Raw genomic sequence first — 18,451 nt, forward strand, 5'->3', positions numbered from 1 at the left:
CTCGTTCTTACTGAAGTTCAAATGGACTTCGGGCTTTGCTGTGGAGTGCACATTGCTGTCTGGTTGCGCATCAAAGCGACCCCACCCACATTTTGTGTGATGCTTCGAGATGCCCGGGCTCTGCACTGTGAGTTTGCACGGTGAACTATCACCTGAGCTCGTCACCGTCTGGCCAGCAGAGAGGGCGGAGACACGGTTAACCCCTCTGCTGCCATGTCAGAAAATGCCAATTCAATCTACAGCGGATGAAACAGAGGCCCATTGTTGTTCCGTTTGGAGGAAATGGCCGATAATGCAGCTGGAAAAAAGGAGGAAAAAAAAATCCATGTACCAGTCTGCAGTCTGATATTTCAGTGTGGTGTTCGCATGCTCTTTTCATTTTAACTAAAAGGGTCCAAACATTAAGTTTGCATGCAGCAAAAAAAATAAAAATAAAAAAATAAAAATCATTCAGCCACAATGCTGACTCAAAGTGTCTTCATTTTTCCTTCTTGAACAGGATTTTATTAAAACAAACTGAAAATAGATTATGAAAGTTAAATGTAAAATTTTACAAGTTGAAGAATTGTTTGGGAGGCAACAAAAGCAAACTAAACATAACATACAATTACTGCTACACCCAGAGCTGTGTTGTATTAAATTTCCTTTTTTTTCTCTGTAAAACAGCACATGGTGAGGGAAACGTGACTTCAGTACATGTCAGAACGGTATTTTCCTCTTTTCAGTTATCTGATCAAGAGCTGCTCCAATCAAAATATACCGTTTAAAGTGAACTTTCAACATACCTGCCTTTATAACTATCCAAAACATAGCACACTATCAATATAAGCTTTTGATTCATATAAAAAAAAATGGCTTCCTATCGGCATTCATTCAGGGACAGGGCTGATATTGGTGTAACTGCTCCCTCTTGTGCACCTCCTGCCTCACAGTCACTGAAAAGGAATCACTGTGCTGTGGATCAACAGAGCTACTCGGGTTCATTATGTGGTTTGAATTAAAACTACACAGTAAAGCTTACTGTAAATGAGCCAGGGTTAACCTGAGCAGAGAAAACCCATCTACTCGATTTAACAAATAAAATCTATGAAGGGAAAAAAAAGGCCAGAAACTACTTTCCTTAAGATCACAGCATCATTACAGAGGAGGCTACTCTAATAACAAAACAACCTGATAGAGAAACTTCAAATATTTACAGACCACGCCTTTAACAGAGCTTTACATTTCTGGATGTTTTGTGGTGCCGCAATTTTTCCATCCATGACCTCCACACATCTGAATTTAGGTTATTAGTACAAATATCCAGCTGTAAGTGAAGGGAAATAGACATGAGCAACTGAAGGAGGACGTGTTTGTGACCAACAAAATATCTGTTTCACTCATTTTTGTCCCAGAGCAGTTATATAAGTTCAGTGTCCGTCATATCATTTCATCACAGCGTCTTCCTCGGCCACTTCCTCGGACTCTGCCTCAGCTTCAGGGTCGTCCTCCGGATAGAGTCTGCAATATTTGTCTACCATGACGTCCAAGTCATGTTTGACATGAGTGTTAATGTTGAGCATTGTGAGGCTTTTGTTCCACCGGTTAGCCGACATGCTGGCAAGATAAGCCTGCAGCCGTTCACTTGCTGTGTCTTTTTTGCTGGCTTCAAGCTTCAGCACAGGCAAAGTGGAAAGCACCTTGAGGAAGGAGTTCACATTGGGAAAGAACTTGACATCCGGAAGCTGCAAGGTTTCGTGAATGGTGGTGGGCAGGCGCACCTCTTTGCCCCTGTGCTTCCACTTGATTCTCCAGCAGTGAAGCTCTGCGGGTAGCGTGTCTGGGTTGGGGAGGTCGTCGCGGTAAACATCGGCATAGTTCTCTTCGGTGGTGTTGAACTTCATTTGGCCCATAACAGCTGGGACCAGCGACAGGCACTTGAGCGCTTTGAGGTTGGTCTCAGAGAACATGTCCTCCACCTCCTGCATGATGCCACGGATAACAGGGACAGTCACATACTCCTTAAAATACGACTCTGCCTGGATTTCACCCACATCAGCTGCACGCTGTTTACGGAGGAACAGCCTCGGGACCTTCACAGGAATCTCCATTGTGTTGGCCACGCTCATGGCCTCCTCATACCAGAATTCATGGTAGACGTCGATGTTATCATTTACCTCATTTAGTGAATGCAGGACAGCAGTTAGACTGTTGGCAGCAAAAAACACGTCAAGCGTTTCCCCTTGGAGATTCCTCCCAAAGGCTCTGGTGAACGTGAGAACATTCTTTAAGATGACGATGGTGACAATGATCTCAAAGTCGGCCAAAGTTTCTTTGATTGAATACGCGTCTGATGTGACAGCATCAGCAAACCTTCCACCGACATTGTCCCAAATGTTGTCCATGCACAGCAGCAGGGGTGGCAACAAATCTAGCAGCACATCAAAGACGTTGTGCTGCTCTGTCCATCCTGAGCCACGAGCTTGTTTCAGTGCAGCTCCTTTCTCTTCATTTTTCTGGTAGTGAGAAGAGATGGCTGTCTCCAGTTCATCCTGAGTCAGCGGGGTTCTAAAGAAAGCACCAGTCCTCCTCAGGGTCTCCATGACAACCTGGACATTGGGAAAAGGCAGACTGTTGGCCAGGTGGATGTTCAGTGCCGTATGGGAACAGGGCATGTGCAGCGCAAGGGGATACTTCTCCATCAGTAATACTGCCACAGCTTTCATCTTGGTGGTGGAAGTCCCAGTGGCCTTGTGGGCCTGACCACGGCAGTCCTCCATGCTAAGCCCCCAGCGGTCAGTGAGCTGGGCCTCCAGCCTCTCTACCAGTGCAGACTCATCACCGTCAAAAAGTAAAAAGTCCAAAAACTCCTCGCGAAGGACATTCTGTTGATTCACGAAGCGTAAAAATAGAGGCAGGTGTTTCTCGTTGGAAAATTCAACAAGGTCACCTGTCACTAGGGAGAAGAAGCGGCTCTCCCTCACCTCCATTAGCATCTCCTCTCTCACTGTATTCTCACAGACGTCCAGGAGCTGGTTCAGCTGGGTTGCAGACAGGTATTCTGTGTTTATAGCTGTCGCCTCAAATCGCTTCTTCACAGCTTCATCTCCAGAATTTATGCGGTAATCTAGAAGGGCCTGGAAGTTGTTGGACTTGTGTTCAGCTTCAGATGCTTTGTCAGCCACTAATGGGATACTCTGTTTCCCTAACATGACCACGACCTCAAACAAGGATCTCAGGTATTCACGAAACTCCTTCTCCTCTGTGGACAGCTGAGGTTCATCCTCATTGGTGCTTGTGCTATCCTCAACTGCTGCATCTTTTTTGGAAACAAGCTGTTCAATAGAAGATGCCACTGGGTAGAGATAAACAAGAAAGCAACAGTGATCATTTTAAGTAAATGGATAGAGCATAAAATGAACATGCAGTTACATTTACATTTCCTATTTACTTACACCTCCTTTCTTTAATCTTTCTTATATCTTCTTCAGTCTGAAATTTAAAAAAATGTAGTTAATCAGCAAAAATCAGACAACTGTTGGTAAACTATTAAGAGGAACATTTTAAAACAACTCTGGAAGGCAAACTAAGGGATAAAACAATATTTTTCTTACAAGTTCTTTAATCCGCTTGCGATGTCTGGTATGAGGATTTCTTAGATGGCTTGTCAGATCGAATATGGTTGGAATGGCTGTGTCCTTCAATACAGTCCTATAGGGGCTCTGAAATACAATAAAATCACTTAAGCCATTTATTAAATAAACTTATTTTTGGGCAAAATTGCTGCCAGGCTGTTTGGCAAGAACTGTGTCAGATACTCACAGTTTTGCACACCATAGCTGGATCGAAGTGTTTGGCACATAATCTGTAGTGCTTGTTCAACTGGTCAGATGTTTTCGCCTCTAGGTCTGCCCTGCGGCAATTTTCCACCCAGATTCGGCATCTTAAAAAAAGCATAAACCAGCTTTATGTGACATTTGAAAAACAACAGTAGCTGTGACTTTATAAACTGCCTGAGACCATCTCTTCAATATGCAATATGTTCACAGTGAATCACATTACAACACGCAAACTAAACTTTTCGGTGCTGAGAGGTACCATTGTCCCACTGCATAACGAAACAGAGCTACTATGGAAACAACGAAGGAATTAAGTAATATGTCATTGGAAAAATATTTTTCTTGCTTTCATTTTCAGCTATTGACGTGGTTGTTATCTTTTGTAGCTGCAGTGTGAATTACGGAGGCATTAGCTGTGCCCAGTACCTACATTAGTTTGCATGTTATAACCTACTTCAGAGTCTGAGTTACCTTCAGAAATTATAACAGGCACTTTTAACTCTTATTTAGTAACATTTATACACACTGCGATCAATCGACGATAAAAAATGTCCTAGGGTAAAGCTCTACTAGTAATAAACATTCATAAAAATTAAGGACAATCTTACATTCATCATGTAAACATACCGCTGCTTTAGTTATATGAGAACTCGCACAAGTTAATGTTGTTCACATGAACACATAAGTTAACCAATGTGGTTAGCAGTAAATAATATGCTTTACCTTTCTGGGTCCCGTGGAAACCGAAAAAATGCCAAGTCTGACTGTGTACTCTTCCGTGTACAGTTTGGGGCCGCGCAAAAATTCGGCATGCTTCAAGCTAGGAGGGTTAGCTTAGCCGACTTAGCTAAGTATTGTCATTTGCTGGCTCTGGCGCCTTAGTTTAGGGACTCGAGTGACACGCAGGTGATTTACAAACACTGACAAACAACTTGTATCACTCACGATACTGAAGTGGTATACGGCAGGCGTTTTCCGTGGACAACTATCACACAACGTACTGCATTCACGACACATTCACAACGGTTGAATTTGGAGATGAACGCTGTACAGGGCTATGTCCCGCCTACGAGACACCTGATTGGACGAACCTAAACCCAAGGACATAACTATTGGTCAGTTATGTTTCTATCGACCAAAGACAGTTAACCATGTTTCTCCTTCACCCTCAATAAATACAGTAGCAGCAGCTGTCCAGGGTGCATTGCTGCCACCCACTGGTCAAGTTACCGCAAGACAGGGGACAGGAACTAGCTAGCTGCCAGGGTCGGGCTAACGGTTAGATTGTCGCTGTGTTCACAAAGATAGGTGATGATCTTTTGATATCCTGCTTTCGTTTTCGGTCTATTATCTGACCGTATGTGAAACAGAAAAGAAACAAATCCATCAGCAATCGGCTTAAAGGCGTTGTGGCTTTAAATGGGATGTCTTAGCATCCTCCATAACAGTAAGTGGTTAAAAAAAAGGAAAATCGGCCTCTTAACGTTGTCACTTAAGTTTCCCTTAACTATCCCCTTAAGTGTCGGATCGAAAGCCAGCTTCGGCGTCGTGACTCCTAGCCACTGCTTTCTTATTAGCTTACTTCGTCGGGGAGTGGCGATGTGTTCGTTTCAGTAAAAGCTCTCGCTATAATAATAATAATAATGAATAGACCAAAAAAACCCCAAAAACAATAATATAGGTCGATCGGGCCTCGGTGATATAAACAGTTGATTCCTTCATACCGTCACATGGCTCGTTGGTCTAGGGGTATGATTCTCGCTTAGGGTGCGAGAGGTCCCGGGTTCAAATCCCGGACGAGCCCATCTTTTGTCAACTTATTCAGTAATATAACCTGAGGTTTAGCTCATAGGATCCTGTCGCTAAGGCGTGGACAATAGTTTCATTTGTGGCCTGAGGACACAGATGGACACCAACATCCAAAACAGCATATTGTACAGTTATCAGCAACCAAAAGGCTCCATAAAGGTGCGAGTTTTCACGATTGTTTTTTAAAACTCTTATTATAGTATTATATATTGTTGTAGACAAATCATTACTCACGATTAATGGTGTATTTGTCCTTGGAGTAAAATGTTTCAGGGCTCGTCCGGGATTTGAACCCGGGACCTCTCGCACCCGAAGCGAGAATCATACCCCTAGACCAACGAGCCGGGTCAGTAAAATACACTGTCGGGTCTTTTATATAAGTCTACTACATGGTCCAATTGTCCATTTCTATTGTCTCTTTTATATGCACAGACGTAGGTTACGCATGTGAACAATAGCAAAAGCACCGTGTGGTAATGTCTTTTTTATGGATTGTATATGACGATGTTACTGGGGGTGAAGAGTGAACTCTTCTTAGAAAGTAGCCGATGTAGATGGAGTTGTAAGACAACAATAAAGACACGCAGAGCAATTCAATTAACTTCTTTTTATATATCATACATAAGACTGTCTTAATATAATACAAAGGGCATTGTCATAAACACAGCAAAGTCTTGACTAGATCTTACAATCTGTGGATACATGGACTTATCCTTTCCCCCATGCTGTTCAATTCTATAGTGCATGTTGCATGTACAAAAAAAGTGAAAAAATGTGGAATCAAAAAATGAAAAGGATAAATCCAAATTAAATAAGAGGATTTCAACTTCTGTTGGGTGTTTCAGATATGTCAACAAGTATACGTGTTTGTGTATAACCCACAAACTGAACAGGCTTATGAAAGATGGAACCTTTTTTTTTTTCAACCATGTGCTTCTCATATAACCAAAAAGTAAGGTTTGTGATGTACATGCACTTACAATATACCCTGTGAAAATTATTAAGGTTTGAAGATCTAGCTTTCCCTGTTTGATTCAAACCCTACCTCATAGTGTTGTCCTGATGTAGTCAAGTACCTTTGCCAAAAGGCAAGGTTTTGCCACTAAGAAAACAGGAGTTCCTGCCCACTGAATGGTCACCAAATTGACAAACATAATCAACATACCAGCAGGAGCAAGGTAGTGAGTTCTATACTTCCTTTATTAAAAAAATATAAATATATACATAAATTCTATTTCAACTATTAAAAAGGGGCTGCATTTCATGACAACTGCTCTAAATAAGAGGTCAATCAGCATGATCTGAAATAGGCGCACACTTACGAGTCACTGCAGTCAATTTTTTTTCTTTTTCAGTCTTTATTTTTGGAATGTTTAGTACCAGTATGAGTGCCAGTAATAAAACCACTGGCAATTTCTAAATGTCTCAAATTCTGCGGGGTATGAAAAATGATTGCAAATTTGCAATTAACCTTGACATCCAGATAAAACCCCAATCTCAATATAGGTAGCTTTACATTTGATGCATGATTTCTTATGATGGTTTCTCCTTTAAAATGACAACAGCATCACCTGTGGCCTGCCCTTAATTTGAACGGTGGCTGTGGGCAGGTTTTTCTGTCTAATTTCAAAGCTGGTAAAATGAGCAACAGAAGAAAGAAAGCACTTCAAACTCCCTGATATAAAAAAAAAATCCGGTTATTGACTTTAATGTTTTGAGGACATGCATGTCTGCCTGGGCAAAGCATGTAATTGTGGGCTGATGGACACCCTTTCCCTTAGAATAGGACAACAATCATGGGGATCTGCCCTACCAAATCAGAACAATACCATTCAACACAAACTGATTTGCCACAATAATCCTTACCCTGCCAAGACAATGACATTAAGTCTTGCTTCATGGCAGAAACTAGCCAAGTTGACCAAATGATGTATGAAAGGCAGCAAAACCCTTTGAAATAGTATGATGGGGCAAAAGAAAAACGACGACACAGAAATAGAACGCATTAGTCTCCTTTTTTTTTTTTTCTTTTTTTTTTTTAAACCATCAGCTTCTATCTTGCTACTCCGGAGCCTGCAGAGTAACTACCAAATTCTCTAACATATCAAAGTTTTAAAAGACTCCCAAAATAATCTACCAATTAATATGGAAACAGTTTTGGTAAAATGTTGCAAACAAATCTGGCCAGAATACACAATAGCCAACGGTCTCAACAACGGTCTCCAGTTTTGCTAAAGTAAAATATTGCAGCTGTTTGTATTGACGTTAAAATAAGATCTTGATAAACTTTGCGTCAAAGTGGTGAACTGCTACATTATTGGTTACAGACACCTATATGCTATAAAACAACTGCTTTGGTATAAAAACATATCCAAAGGGAAAATAAATTCTTGTAAAATTCACAGCATAATTTGAGGAGAAAAAAGGCAGTCACTTAACTCATTTTTTTCTTCAGTTTCCATGTTTTGGATGGAGAGACTTGTGCAGGTGGTTCTGATGAGGAACTACATGCAAAAGGGAAAAATAACAAAACATAAAAGGGTAGACTCTGGAATAGATAGTTCTTTCCACTGCAAAATCCTTAACCAGTGAATAAGATTTTCAAGGAAGTAATGTTTAGGAGGTTGTTGTGTACAATAAGACCCTGTTATGTGGGGCCCTGCTGAAGAAGTAATCTTTGTCGAGAAAGGCCTCAAATTACCATTCTTATTTACCTTTTCTAAGTTGTTTTAATTTCCTTAAAGAATTAAGGGCTGTCTAGAGAGAAAAATAGAGAAAAGCCATCTTAATTCAAATGATAACGTCCAGCTCCATCCCATTCCAAGTCCATGAGTCATAAGGCCAAGGGGTTATCTAGAACCAGCCACTGACTGTCTTCCTTTCACTGGGCTGGATCCTTTCGTCTCCCGTGCCCATCGCTGCTCTCGTCTGTGCCGGGCCCGGTTGCAGCTTGCAGGACTACGGGGCCTCTAGGCCTGAGGGGTGGTGCTTCCCTCTCCTTTGACCCGGTTGGTGTCAGTATCCACCTGCGGGGTCTCCTCTCCTCCCGGCCAGCACACGCTATAGGGACTCCACTGCTATGTGCTCCCCTTTAACAGAGTTACACAATACCGACCAACAACAAGAAATATCACCGCAAACACTTCCCCTCATTGTCAAGCTACAGGATTTACAAGCAGCTTTTACGTGAAATTTCACTTAAAAGGGCAAAATAATTAAGAACCAGTGGAACAGTAATGTCAGGCAGTCCACGTTTTGAACTGAAAGAGGACGCCAAGCATTTCATCACCAACAGCTACCTGCAAAACAGCTTCAAACTTCGCTCTGAAATGCTCCTTAGAAGATTTTGCCACATAATACCATATGGTGATTACTTGGTGGTTACATGAAACTGGTGAAATGGTAAGATGGATGTCTCAATCTCACTATGATTATTCCGCAGTATTATTTTGTGCCTAATGATTGCAAAAGAAAAACTGATGAAAATTACATATATACTTTTTAACAAAGGTTTTTCTCTGTAGTAGCGGTTCAGTGATATCTCCCTTCTGACGTGAGCAGCTTTTGTTCTCAACACACCTTGTAGTAAAAAACACCACCTTAAAAATGACGCACAGGGGGAACACACAGCCAAATGTCAGTGCAGTCACGAGCTGGCCATAGAACTCTGCTGCACACACACTCCAGTCATTGGAGACTCCTCCCGGTCCATGCCCTGCCTCATGCCCAGGTGGCCTTCCGCTAGGTAGTGGGCAGGCCCTGTGTTCGTGCCCATGGAGAATGCAGGGTGCGCTGCCATGCCAGTCTCCTGCCGTGGGTTCGAGAAGGCACCTAGCCCCATGCTCAGCCCACCATTCTGACCAAAGTCAAGGGCTCCGGCGGGCAAATGGCGGAGCTGGTAGGCCTGGTTGCCATGGTTCCCAGTGGAAGAGGACGATGTAGAGGAAGAGGAGGCAGAGGAAGACAGGGAGGTCATGGACAGATGGCCATGAACCACCTCCATGGAGTCCTGTGTCGAGGAGCTGTGTGTCGGGGAGGTGTAGTGGCGTGGGCGTGGCCGTGTAGCCATCATCTGCCCGTGGTGGTGATGACTATGTGAGTGGGGATGCAGGGCCTTAGGGTGCTGAGGGGGAACATGGAAGGTGGTCTCCTGGACTGGGTGTGTCTCTCCAGTGACTGACTCTGGTCCAACGCCACCTCCCCACACTAGTGGGGGTGGGTAAGGCTGTCTTGCCTGTCAACGTCAAGCAAACAAGAGTCAGCGGTGAATATGGCTGCACAATTTTGAAAGTCTTAAAGTAGTACCGCTTAAATGTTATAATCTGTTACCATGTAACACTGTAAAACACTTTATTTTTAGTACAATTAAAGAAATAAATGTTTACAAGTTGGCATAATTCTTCATTTAGGAAGCATGACTATTTCTTGTCAGTGTTACTTGCCAGAAACTGAGAAACAATCACACTTTAATAAAATCTGATTTCAAGACCAGTTTTGTATTTTATGTTAATCACGTCTTGTATAGCAATCATGCTATCAACAACAGTAAATCATGAAAACACAATATCCACATGAAAAAAATTTTTTTTTGTTTTTTACAGTATCTGATTATCCTTCATAATCGTCATTTAGATTTGTTCTAAAAAGGTTACCACCACCACTGTATCTCCTCTCAGTATAAATACATGTTCCTCTAGGTAACTTACTGACCTGTGGGCAGAGGCTGTCACCATCGATGGCAGGCATGGCCGTGCCAAAGTGTCCTCCACTGTGCAAGTGGTGATGGGTAGGGTCTGATCTTGCTCTGCCACTTGTACTTGTCCCAGATGATCCTCCTACGAGTTAAGGGATTGGCAAATATGTATTAAATCATGCAAGTTAGAACTATCTGAACATTTAACAATGAAAAGAACTTTAAAATAGTATTAATGTTCTTCTGGTTAATAACTAGTTACAGTTCAGAGCATTGATGCCAAATTCCACAGAGTCAAGACCCCTGACTGAACAGATAATTGTAGTGATATGATAGACTTCTCATGTTATCTTAGAACACAACAACGGACAGATAAATATGTTTCACTGCTTTAAATGAAGGACAGTTGCACAGCTGCTCGTGGTGCTAAGGCGGGAGTTACCTGAACTAGAGGAGGTGCTGGAGGTGGTTCCTGAAGACTGGGACTGCTCTAACGCGGGGCTTGTAGACACACTGCTGCTTGTATTGGTCCCCTCATCCGCAGTCTTCTTGAAGAAGCTGTGCTGCAGGGCATAGTAGGGCTGGATGCGGCTCTTCGGGTCATAGTCCAACATCCGGAGGATCAGGTCCTTGAACTTCAAGTAGTCAGCAACAGCATGGCCAGACTCCCCCGCCCGTCGGCCACCTGGACCCCCTGTCTCCACACCCAGGATGGAGTGGAGCTTCCGCGAGGCTGGAGGCTTATACTGTTTAAGGCAGAGTACACAAAGATTAAGAGATTTACTCACCCATGGCTTCTGCATTTCATCACACAATCTACCTTGGTTTTAAGAACAAAGTGTGGTCCAAGGCTAAGCGCAGCAGAGAACTGAGCTCACCCTTTTGCCATCTTTGGTCTTCTTAACACTCCATGTACCATCCGAAAGCTTCTCAAAGAACTTCCTGGCTTTTGGGGCTAGGTCCATTATGTGATTAGGCGGGATACCAAGAACCTCGACTATTTTGTTCATCTGGTCCACCTGTGGAAAATGTTATTAATCAAGTTACTTCCTTGAATTAGTATCAGACAGAACTACTAAAATTTACATAGTGTAGATGTAACTTAAAAAACAGATTCCCTAAATAAATTTTTAACCAGTAAACAAAGCTAAACGTCCTCAAATGTTGTCCTAAGACGACTTCACTGTCCAAACATTTAGGCTCAGGCAAGTGGCTACAATCCCTTAAGACAACGCTTGGCAACAGACTCCACTTCCCAATCTTTGAGGTCTACATGACATTACTTGTAAACTAGACATCTGGTGAAAATCACTGCTATTTACCACTCTCAGTAAAATGAATAGTATTTCAGTTCCTTATACCTCATTGGCTCCACTGAAGAGAGGTTCTCCAGTGTGCATCTCTACCAGGATGCAGCCCAAGGACCACATGTCGATGGCCAGGTCATAGGGCATTCCCAGTAGCACCTCTGGGGAACGGTAGAAGCGACTCTGGATATACTGGTATATCTACAAAAAGACAGCATGGACACTCAGTCTCGTCATTTTCCTGTAATCTCTGAATTACCTATTAGTGACACGTGAAGTTAAGAAGCAACAACTGTCACACACATCTCAGGGACATTCTTTCATACATTTATTTTATTGCTGACAAGAAAAACTGCAGCGACATACCCTTTGTCCCAGTTGGCATGAGCTGCCAAAGTCCACTATTTTGATGGCACTCCTCTTGGGGTTGCAGAGGAGGATGTTCTCAGGCTTCAGGTCACAGTGGATGATGCTGAGCTCAGGCGTGGCCAGGAAGAGCAGCGCCGTGCATAGCTGCTGGGCAAACTTCCGGGTGAGGTTGAGTGAGACGCCACGGAAGTTGGTATTTCGGAGCAAGTCATACAGATTATATGAAAGCATCTCAAACACGAGGCAGAGGTGGTTCCGAAACATGAAGTGACGCTTTAGGTGAACTGCAAAAAAAAAAAAAAAAATTTTTACCAATGTAAGTCAAATACAGGAAAGCACTTTTCATTTCTTTAATATGTCTTGTCAAATCAAATTTCAAGAGTGAATTACCGATGTAGTATTTCATCTCGGTATCATGTTTGTTCATGAGCTCTAGGAGGCGCACTTCAATCTGGGCTTGATTGAGGAAAGCTTTCTTGTTCTTGATGATCTTAATGGCAACCCATTCCTGCTCTGCACGGTCATATGCTTTCACGACCTAAACATACCAACAAGAACAAGTGTTTAATGTTTCCCAAAGTTAAACTCTGTTGTTGATATTTACACTGACTGTAAATATCAACATCAGCTGCTAACTCCATATGAAAAATCTTCAGTGAAAAGCATCAAATATCTCAAGATTATCAATACACAGAAAAATTAATCCTGTCTCTCAAAACTCACAACAATTCCCTCTGTCACATGTACTCAAATCAAGTGTCTGTGTGTGTAAAACATATAATTAAGCACCTGTCCAAACGATCCCTTTCCTATCAAGGAATCAATCTCATAGCGGTCCATCCACTTCTCCCCATTCTTGACGATGTAGTCATAGTTATCATCGTCATAGCCATCATTAAAGACTTTCCTCTCCTTTTTGTGACTGGAGTCTTCACCCTGACCCTGTTGGTGCCGTCGCTTCTTTTTTGCATAATACACCTATAAATTGACAAAGCAATACATATGATGACACTGGAAGTTAAGCTCACGTTTCATCCTCATAGTGTAAAAAAAACAGGATACAGACAGGTGTACTTAATGACAAACAAAACTAACCTCATTGATGTGTTTGTATGTTTTGATAAGGTCAATGGAGAGCTTCCTCAGGGGAGCTGAAGTTGGGTCACGAAAGCACTGGGGCATGTGCCTCTGAAGTATCAAAAGGGAGAATAACAACAGTTCATAAACAAACAATATGCACAGTACTTAGTAACTTGTTACCTACTACGTAACAAGGCTTTGTTAAAGCTTTAGGCCCTTTATTAAAATTTTTACAATACATCTTGCACCATACAAATGGCCTGACTGAAAGACACATTTGACAAGCAGCTACTCTGCCTTGTGACAGAAGCAAAAAGAGAAGCAGACTTTCAAATAAGATTATGTATTACAATTCTTCTTACACCGCACATTAGGACTAAAAGAAATCCAAGAGCTGAGGTAGGGTAAGGTTAGTGTACCTGATTGGCAGTGAGCTGTGGTGTCTGGTCGCTGTACGGTAAGACCGTAACAGATTGGTCAGTGCTTGGCTGGTGGCGGTCACTGTACTGCTGGTGCGTATGGGGCATTGGAGCAGCCATCTGAAGACCAGCAGTGTGTAAAGAAAAAGAGGGCGCAAGCCGGACGGACGAAGGTTTGCATGCTGAAGTCTCTCCTCCTGCAAGAAATTAACACTGCTATGAATTGCATGTTAACTTAATTCCACATTAAGTTAAAACACACACACACACAAAGAACAAAAGGGGGTAATAATCCTGATCTAAAGCAAATGTATTTTCCTCTACCACATAAGAGACATTTTTGGCCCCAAAATAAAACAGGTAAAGAAATTTCCTCCTTATTGTACAGATTTAATATAAATAGACATTACGTGCTCCTTAATCTAACCAGTGAGAATTTCCTATACACAACAATGTCTTAATTTACCTTTTGGAAAGAAAATAAAATATGCAAAATGCAAATTATGCATTTAAAATAGTTACATGTATGTAGAAATAATCAAGCTTACTCTTTAAAACAAACAAAAATGAACATAAGATGAGAGAACAATAGCATGATTTAATTCATTGTTCAGAGAAATGTAAGGTTAATACAGTGTCTATTGTGAAATCTGTAAAGTCATAAAAATGCATCAAAGAATAACCACAAAATAAAATAGAGCAGTAATATATCAACCTTTGTGAAGAAAAAGGAGCAAAACAGCAGATTTAACAGTGAAAAGGGGTGAAAATGAAGCATCTCTACACTGTACAGTGAATCATCCTTCATTTTAAACCAGAAGGAATCAAAAAATTATTAAATAGCATGTTCAGCTATCAGCATCTCTCACCAGACAACACAATTCACCAGTGCTACACAGTAACCACTATTCAGAATCCCAGCAACAGCACCTAATTAGCATAGCCTATCACCACAGAGATACAGCGTGATTTGGCAAGCCCATCAATGCACAGACCAATCACAACGCAGTATGCAAATAGCCTACTTTTGTTGCCAGGGCAGAGCTGCTCCCATTTTCCAATGAGAAAACAAGAAATAAACAAGAAATAAAATTGAACTTTGGCACACTTAGACGCTGCTTTCAACACAAGAGCCTGACAGCAAAATAGCTGCACAGCCCAAAACCTGCACTCCATCTGAGAGCGTTAGAAAGCTGACCCAGCTTTGGAAAAGGAAAAAATACACATCCACTGACAGGAATAAGAGAAACCGTAAGATGATAGAGCACAAGCAAAGGCTGTATTTTAAGCAACTAAATGTTTCATTGTATCATTCACATATACACATATATATATTATGTGTGTGTGTGTATATATATATATATTTATATTCTATATGTCTATATCTATTTATTTTTATCTACCTACCATGTATTTTTTTTAATAAAACCCCAGCAATGCAAGAATAGACTCAACTATACTGTTACAGTTAAACTAAATTTGCTAAATTGGATAAGCCTAAATTAGAGATTTTATTTAATCTTTTTCATATACATGAAATTTAAGCACTAAAATTCAAGCACTAAAATGATAAGACTGATTTGTCATGATGACTAGCGTGTCTGTTTTACTGCTTGTTCAGCTTACACCTGAAAACGATGTCTAACCAGTTTTAATCACTTTGAGCTCTGTCATCAAATAAAAAGTTGAACTGAATTGAAGGAAATATTAAATATGAATTGACCAACCTTAATAATAATAAAACATTGTTTGACTTTTTCCTCACTTGAGATATCCTAAAATTTGTGAGTTGTACCAAATTCAAAACAGAAAAATAAGTGAATGAGAAGAAGATATTAGGTACACCACTTCCCACCAAAGGGTTAAGGCTTAACATATAGCAGCTAACCTGGATGCATCGTCTCCTGTAAAATTTCATATCATCCTGGGAGGAGAGTCCAGCAGCAAACCACAACCCACTACAAAGAATAAAAACAGATCATTATCATTGTGCATCTTTGGTGGGATTTAACTTCATAGTGGTTAAACTTTTGTTGAGAAGAGAGGACAGAGGCCCCCTAAAGAACAGAGGACACCCCAAAACTTTAAAAAAGTGTACTTGGGGTGAATATACAAACAAGAGAATTTAAAAATAGAAATTCAAAAATAGGTAAGCTGCTTGTTGATCGATGGTCAAAAGCAGTTAATGCCCAGGCAATAAAATTATCAAAACACAAAAGATCTGAAGCACTTGTGAAACTGTTATAAGATAAACAGTCCACTCAGAAAGACAGACTACATAACACTTAATAAAAGAAATGAGGATTAATATTGTTGTGGACTTAATTGCAATGGATCTCCTCTCAGCATGCCTGTATCTCATATATTTTTAAAATTACAGTGGATTTTGAGACCAGGAATATACTTTTTGAAAATAGGTAGCCCAACTGACCAGAGTTAAATTACTGTACAAGATTATGCAAATTGACAAAGAACTAAAAAAGTTTGGTTTGAGCCCATTTTACTGACACAATTGCTGATATCAGACTAACGTGACTATAGGGTAAATTAGACATTTTAAAACCCACTAACCCTACTGGGAAAATTTAAGTTGTATTTGACCACAAAGCCATTTTGCTAGCGCACTTGTAGCTCTTTACTTTCCCCTAAACGTTTGATTATTCATTCATTTTCAGTACTGACAAATGAACAGTTCCTTTCCTGGCTCTACTCATCACGGCATCAACGGGCCTATTTAGGTGTAAATATAACGACAGCTAGCTTGCTATTAGTAGCCCTATCATATCATAGGTGATGGCTAAAGACCTCTGTAACAAGCCTGTGTGTCATCTTCTCACGCCCAAATGATTAGATCCATCCCAAAGCTGAATCAAATGTAACCCATCCAAAACAATTAAAAGCCCAACGTCCATGTATAAAGACGGAGCCCGAGTAGCTCTGTACTTACAGATGATGGGGTAGATCTCGTCATGGTTGGAATTTAGAAAGCATATTCAGTGTTAATTTGCGTCCTCTCTTACTACATATCGTTCGCGTATGCCTCCAATTCTTCCTATAAATGACAATCGTATTCAGACTCACGTTACCGTTAGCAGTCTAACGTTAACTAGCTAACGTTGTCGTCGTTAACGTTACCCTGAAAACTGCGGGACAAGCAAGCATATCTCTCACCAATCCAACGTTAACGTTAGCTAGTGACGCTGTGTTCAGCCAGCGGGTTGTGGGGCCCATTCAGCTGGTTCGTCAACAAGTCAACGTTAACCATTAGCCAGGTTAGCCGAATTAGCAACCAGGCGTTAGCCAGGTTAGCTAGGTGAGCTTCCGTACCTTATAACTCTAAAACCCAAGCTACATCTCTGATATTAATACAATCAGACATTGAATTGACAGTGACTCAAACGCAGCTGTTAGCTAACGGCAACATTTGCTTCTATCGTACAATGACAGTGTCTAATATCGCAGAGGTAACGTTAGCTGTAACGTTAACACCGTGCCAGCATGACTCTCCGTCAAAGCCCACAGAATTCATTGCACCCTCTAGTTCACAGCCAGCTGAAAAGCTACTCCCGTCTAACATTAAAATTAGTCCGTTGACCTACTGCCTGAATGCAAATGTTAACGCTGGCTTCAGCAGAGTCGGCACCGCCACAAAATGTTAGCTAGCCGCCATACCATAAGCTACCATTCTCAACTTCACTGTCGCGTCCATCATTGTTAACCATTCACATTACATATAATATACATCTGCGAAAGCCTTAACGTGAAACGTTAAGCTAATGGAGGCTAATGTCAAAGATAACAGATTAGAGTTACTCACCTCTGATGGCACGATCTTCATTTAAAGTCCAATAACCTGTATGATGAGGAAACTTATCCAGCTTGAGCTTCTCCCCTCCCTGCACAGTTAGCGAGTAATGTTAACGTTAAATCCAATCCCCGTCCTCTGACCGGCAAACTCTAAAATAATTCGCCAGCCAGATTAAATACGCGTTTCATATCCCAAGCTCTGATGAACAACATCGGCGATCGAAGCAACTTTGACTAACGTTACAATCAGCTGATGACTAGCAACATGCTAGCGTTAACTAGCACGCATAACTTACTAGCTAACCTTAGCGAACTGGCTAGCTAGTTGACAAAATGAACGCAGCTAACGTTAGCTACCTGCCCTGGCTAGCTGTAGCTTCTTTGGCTAGCCTCAAGCTAACAATTCTAGCTACCGCTAAATAAACGTTAAGCCAAATTCTGATTTTACGTTGTCTTTGCAAATTTAGCGTCGGCCACTTCGATAAATACGACACCGCGGTTAAATCCAGAGTATTTTAAACACGAAACAGAAACCGTGTCCTCTGATAATTTTGGTTAGGAATTTTGTGTCAATTTTCACAAAATGGCGCGCGGTCCAAACCTGCGCAGTGAACCGGCCCGGTGGACCAGAGACACGGACAACTGAGTTAGTGCGGCGCCGCCTAATTATTTCAACTATGTTAGAACGTCGGCCTCTTGATCTTCTTAATCCGATCCACTAGACGCATTTCGATATCCAAAAACGTCAAATATATATCCACTGACAGCATTATTCCGGCGGGAAGGGAGAACATTTGAAAAGACTGAGCTGGGAAAAAAACCCTCCTGACAAAATGGCGATGCTCTAGCTTGTTGCCATGGCAACTGTCAATCAAAAAATAAAGTGCCCGGATGTACCAATGACGAATAAAATCTAACTGGCCAGAGTTACAGGACAACACACAACTCCAGCGGTGTCCCTGTCTCCTGTCTGTCTTTTTAACCCTGTTTGGCCTGTTGCTACCAGCCGGTAGAGATGTGTATCATCGGACTGTGTTTATTTTTACGGTCTGCAACTACCATGACTGTAACTTAGCTCCTCTCACAGTGAGGTGCCCTGTGTGTTTTCCTTTCTTTCTGTGTTGGGCAGTGGTGGAAGAAGTGTTCCAC

The 18,451-nt window shown here is 41.5% G+C and overlaps 2 protein-coding genes and 2 non-coding genes across 5 annotated transcripts; 1 reads left to right on the top strand and 3 right to left on the bottom strand.

The window, feature by feature from the left end:
• Positions 1-469: 469 nt before the first annotated feature.
• On the bottom strand, positions 470-4,856 carry thap12b (THAP domain containing 12b). Its single transcript, XM_041047210.1, has 5 exons — positions 4,542-4,856; positions 3,802-3,922; positions 3,594-3,701; positions 3,435-3,471; positions 470-3,334 (listed from the first exon to the last, which is right to left on the bottom strand). Exons 1-5 carry the CDS (start codon positions 4,628-4,630, stop codon positions 1,425-1,427), a joined length of 2,265 nt encoding a protein of 754 aa, XP_040903144.1. The 5' UTR covers positions 4,631-4,856; the 3' UTR covers positions 470-1,424.
• A 694-nt stretch (positions 4,857-5,550) lies between these two features.
• On the top strand, positions 5,551-5,622 carry trnap-agg. Its single transcript has one exon. It is a non-coding gene; the product is annotated as a tRNA-Pro (tRNA).
• A 277-nt stretch (positions 5,623-5,899) lies between these two features.
• Positions 5,900-5,971, bottom strand: trnap-cgg. Its single transcript has one exon. It is a non-coding gene; the product is annotated as a tRNA-Pro (tRNA).
• Positions 5,972-6,482: 511 nt separating this feature from the next.
• Positions 6,483-18,143, bottom strand: dyrk1ab (dual-specificity tyrosine-(Y)-phosphorylation regulated kinase 1A, b). Of its 2 annotated transcripts, XM_041045855.1 has the most exons (12): positions 17,313-18,143; positions 15,384-15,453; positions 13,496-13,692; positions 13,092-13,184; positions 12,786-12,974; positions 12,387-12,534; positions 11,994-12,280; positions 11,682-11,828; positions 11,199-11,339; positions 10,763-11,066; positions 10,338-10,462; positions 6,483-9,861 (listed from the first exon to the last, which is right to left on the bottom strand). In XM_041045855.1, the coding sequence occupies exons 2-12, from the start codon at positions 15,391-15,393 to the stop codon at positions 9,274-9,276; spliced, it is 2,229 nt and encodes a 742-aa protein (XP_040901789.1). In that variant the 5' UTR covers positions 15,394-15,453; positions 17,313-18,143; the 3' UTR covers positions 6,483-9,273. The 2 variants fall into 2 exon arrangements, with proteins under 2 accessions (XP_040901789.1, XP_040901790.1); XM_041045856.1 differs by lacking the exon at positions 15,384-15,453.
• Between the last annotated feature and the right edge of the window lie 308 nt (positions 18,144-18,451).

The sequence above is a fragment of the Toxotes jaculatrix genome, chromosome 9 (assembly GCF_017976425.1).
Source record: "Toxotes jaculatrix isolate fToxJac2 chromosome 9, fToxJac2.pri, whole genome shotgun sequence".
Lineage (NCBI taxonomy): Eukaryota > Metazoa > Chordata > Actinopteri > Toxotidae > Toxotes > Toxotes jaculatrix.